Consider the following 5110-nt stretch of genomic DNA (forward strand, 5'->3'; position numbering starts at 1 on the left):
TAGATCAGCAAACTCTAATTTTATCTTTATGTATCTAATAAACACCACACTTGTTCAATTTGGAATAGCCCAAAAGTTAAAGGTAGTTTTAAAAAAATCAATTCATATTTTCCTTTTATAAAGATCCCATTAGTTGTTTACTAAAACTGTTACAAGTTACAAGAGATAAGTAGGAAAAATGAGACAAGAGCTACAAGAGAAATGATAACACAAGTCTATTATACCACACATAATATAATCCATAGAAGTAATGAAATTTTGAACAAATCTCATCATGATAGATAATAAAAATTAAGTACAAAATTGAATGTCTTTACATTACTGCTGTTACTAATTAGAACATGTTTCTCCTCTGGATTTCAAATACGGATCTCCTCAGTGCAATTTTGACATCCTTGTTTCTCAAACTGTAAATCAAAGGATTCAGCATGGGCACCACATTAGTATAGAAGACAGAAGAAATTTTTCCCTGCTCCATAGATCCAGGAGAAGAATATTTAAGGTACATGAATGCCGCTGAACCAAAAAAAAGAGAAAGAGCAGTCATGTGGGAACTACAGGTACTGAAGGCTTTTGATCTTCCTTGAGTGGATTTGATATGAAGAATACTAGTGAGGATGAAGATGTAAGAAATTAGGATGGTGAAACTGGGTACTGTGATGTTAATACCCACGACAATGAGAACTACCACCTCATTGACATAGGTGCTGGTACAAGAGAGTTGGAGGAGCGGGAGGATATCACACAAGTAATGGTTGATGACATTAACATTGCAGAAGGTTAGTCTAAGCATGCACCCTGTGTGGGCAGATGCTCCAGCAAACCCCATCACATATGCAGCCAAAGAGAGCACCAAACAGACCTGATGGGACATGGAGACCTTATACAGCAAGGGATTACAGATGGCCACATAGCGATCATAGGCCATTGAGGTCAACATATAGCACTCAGAGATGACAAAAAAGAGAAAGAAAAACAGCTGAGTCATGCACCCCACATAAGAGATGATATTCTCCCTGAATACAAAGTTCATCAGCATCTTGGGGGTGAAAACAGAAGAGTAACAGAGATCAACGAAGGACAGGTTGAAGAGGAAATAGTACATGGGGGTGTGGAGGTGAGAATTTAGACCAATAAGAATGATCAAGCCCAGGTTGCCTACCACGGTGACAACATAGATCATTAGAAACAGGTAAAAGAGGGGTTGCTGGAGCTCGGGAAGGTCTGTTAATCCAGCAAGAATAAATTCAGTCACTAAGGAGTCATTTCTAGCCAGCATTCTCAACTTCAGAAATCTGTGAGAACAGAAAAAAAGTTCATTAGTAGGGAACACAGCTCTGTCCTTTACAAACTCGCTTTTATATGAGCTTTATTTATGAAAAAGAATCTCAGTCTGGCAGAAATCATGTAAACACTTCTTTGCCTTATAGTGTCTTGAAGGCACACACTTCTCAACATTTAAATCACTGTCTTTTGAATGAACTGCATATGACAAACAACTGTGCTCTATCTTCACTAGAAAATAGAGGGATACACTAGCTGAGGAACAAGCTTACTTGCTGATGGGCTTTAGGTGCGGGAAGGTATGCCCAGTTCTCTCCATTTTCATCTGATTTACCACTTCCTATTTTCAACTCATGTTTCCATCATCCTACTACATACTGCAGGTTCCTTCAAGAAGAGATTCCTACAGGGAAGAGACCATATAGTATTCTGCAATCAGGAAGTCTCTTATAGTCTCTAAAGTTTCAGATACTTCAAGAACCCAGTAAGCCAATAATTGATAACAGATATTGAGGTGAACCTTGATATCTTAAATTTTATACTTAACCATACATTTCAGGGTTTCCACACACTGCACTCCTCTGTTCTATCCTAGTTGCACAGAAAATGAATAAAGGAATGTGGATGTGCTTTCCTAGGTTTTGTAGGATGACAAGAATGAGAAATAGAATTCATTTGAGTGCTGATTAAGTTAGTCGTTAAGTTTGTGAAAACATTTCAAGCTGTATACTTATTACCAAAAGATACCTTGTTATAATTCAGTACAAAGGATAACTGCTTGACACATTTTGTTATAACTAAATCAGGCTACTGTGACTATTACATAGATAGGAGAAAGGAAGGTAATGAGTTAGTTTTGCAACGTAAGAATAAACTGAGCATCTCTACACTCAATATCTGCCTGTATTTATACTGGTTGTATTAAAGATGAATGAATGACCTTTAACTTTAGCTTAGTACCTTGCCATAAACTTTCTTGTAATGTTGACTTCATGTAATATAAACTTAGAGGGAGTGTTTTTGTTTCCTGTATCACCTAAATAAGAGTTCTTAACATTTTCACAGAAAACACATGTTTTAATGAATCTCTAAGGTCCTCATCAAGACTAAGCCCAAGAATGTCAACTTATTATGTGTACTATGTGTATTTCCTATGTGTATAACTGTTGTTCAGTCACCAAGTCATGTCTGACTTTTTGTGTATAGTGCATCCCAATAAAAAATTTTTTAGGAAAAAACCCAAATCTCTTCTGATATTGCTATGTTCTGGATTCATCAGTTGGAATTGCTATAGTTCCCTTGCTACCAAAACTTCATTTTGCTACCAAAATGAAGATAATGCCAACACAGAGGGTATGCTGGGAACAATACAGGCAGTAGAGTCAGAGGTCCTGACTTTGGACTTTTCGGTTATTCAATATAAATACTTTCCTCATTTTTGGCAACAGAGGAATTTAGCAAAATACAGAAACTTGGTTAACTCACTCTCCATCCATTTAAAGAACTCAGTGCTGACCCTTTATGTGTGTTTCACCTCCACTGTCCTGGAAGAAGAACTGGCCTAGGGGATATCAAAGCCAAGCAGATGTACCCACAGAATCTTCTTCCCTCACAGGCAAAGAATCATAGCATAAATCTCACAGTCTCAATGTTCCAAGAGTCAGTCTATGATTTAGATCAAACTTGTAGCTATAAATTTACCAAGAGATTGTGAAAGGAAACTAGAGGCAGACATCCGAACTACCAGGTCACAGAGCACATAGCATTTGCATAAGGTTTATAATTCTTTTGAACCTGATTAGAAATTCAGGTACAGGTGCCCCCAAGGACCTTCCCATCATGATAAACTCTGCAGGGAAGAAATCAGTGTGTATGTTTACACTCTATCTGTGACAGTAAATGTTAATTTCCCATCACAGATTATACATTCCCCAGAGCATAAAAGAAATGTCCTCCCTTATAAAGATGCAAATAATTAATGTCACTGAAAATTCACTAATTATAATTCTAGGTAACATTAGTTTTAAGAATTTTAGTTCATAAAGATATACGAACATTTAAGGAAACATTACTTACTATGGCCCTTTACAAACTCCCTGGTGGCTCAGCTGGTAAAGAATCTGCCCACAATGTGGGAGACCTGGGTTCGATCCCCAGGTTGGGAAGGTCCCCTGGAGAAGGGAAGGGCTACCCACTCCAGAATTCTTGCCTGGAGAATTCCACAGACTGTAGAGTCCATGGAGTCGCAAAGAGTCAGACACGACCGAGCCACTAATAATTGAGTCTCTTTAAATAATCAGTTTATGAAAATTTTATAGACATAAACCAAAGGATGTTTTAATTGATTTCAGAGGTTATTGTTTCATAAAGCACTATTTACTATAAGAATAATCCTATGGAAATTTATTTTAAGACATTCTGACTCAATATGTGTTTGCTTTTAATAGATTAAAATTAAATCTAAGAGAAAAATCCCTGTAAATAAGCCTCATTATAAAGAAGTATGACTAAAATTCCCAAGTGTGCATTAGTTTACAATTATGCTTGTGAGACCCTGAAGAAGGAAATGGCAATCCACTCCAGTATTCTTGCCTGGAGAATCCCATGGGCAGAGGAGCCTGGTGGGCTACAGTCCATGGGGTCACAAAGAGTCTGATACAACTAAGCAACTAAAACACACATACACATACATGCACTTGTGAGAAGAAATCTAATTTTTATTTAGAAATTATTATAGAGTCCCAAGAAATTGAAAAAATAATGGATAGACTTCTTTGAAATCCACCCAGCTTCCTATCACAGCAATACTGCAGTATAAAAGCAAAACTATAGATTCTATTTAGCTTTGAGCAATTTTATACGCAGTACGAGTTTCTGTCTGACCTTTTATAGATTCATGTAGCTACCACCACAATCATACACAGAACTCATTTACTAACATAAAGGAACTCCCTTAAACTACACTTTTACAGTCACACCTATCCCCTCCCACCTTCATCTCTGTCTTCCGATAACCACTAACTTACTTGTTCTTCATCTCTATAGTTGGGTTGTTAGAACAACAAATGAAACTATACAACATATAACTTCTGATATTGGCCTTTTCCCCTAAGCACAATGCTCTTAAGTCCATCCTAATTGTTGTATCAACAGCCTGTCCTTTTACTGCTGAGTGGTATTCCATTTTATACAACCCACATTTATTCAAACTTCTGTAGTAAGTTAAAAATTACTAGGCTCTGGTTTAATAGAAAACTAAATCTGTTTTATTTATGGAAAATGTTTCAGGGGCAGGGGATATAAGATGTTCAGACTGATTCTTCTTGTAATATTTTTTTTAATCAGTTTTATGGTGGAATAATTCAGATACAATAACACGCTCTCATTTTAAGAATACAGTTCAGTGACTTTCAAAAGAATACAGTCACATTAAGGACCACCATGGTCAAGATCTAGAGCATTTCCGTCACTCCCAAAAGTTCCCTTATCACCCTTAACAATCCATCCCCTGTCATTTTTTAATCATGAAAGAATGTTGAAATTTCTCAAATGTTTTTGCTACAGCTATTGAAATGTTATATGACTTTTATCTTTCATTCTATTAATCTGATATAGCACATTTACTGATTAGTGTATGTTAAACCACTCTTACATTCCATGGTTAAATACCACTTGATCATAGTGCATGATTTTTTAATGTGCTATTGGACTGGTCTGTCAGAATTCTGTTGAGAATTTTTGTATCTATATTCATCACAGACATTGGCTTGTAGTTTTCTTTTCTTATAGTGTCTTTACCTGGTGTTGGTAAGAGGGTAATTCTGGT

At 36.4% G+C, this 5110-nt stretch overlaps 1 protein-coding gene across 1 annotated transcript; it reads right to left on the reverse strand.

Annotated features, from left to right (window-relative positions):
* Positions 1-334: 334 nt before the first annotated feature.
* LOC136168758 (olfactory receptor 8B3) lies at positions 335-1279 on the reverse strand. The gene has a single exon (XM_065936453.1). The coding sequence runs from the start codon at positions 1277-1279 to the stop codon at positions 335-337; it is 945 nt and encodes a 314-aa protein (XP_065792525.1).
* Between the last annotated feature and the right edge of the window lie 3831 nt (positions 1280-5110).

Source organism: Muntiacus reevesi, chromosome 5 (genome assembly GCF_963930625.1).
Source record: "Muntiacus reevesi chromosome 5, mMunRee1.1, whole genome shotgun sequence".
Taxonomy (NCBI): Eukaryota; Metazoa; Chordata; class Mammalia; order Artiodactyla; family Cervidae; genus Muntiacus; species Muntiacus reevesi.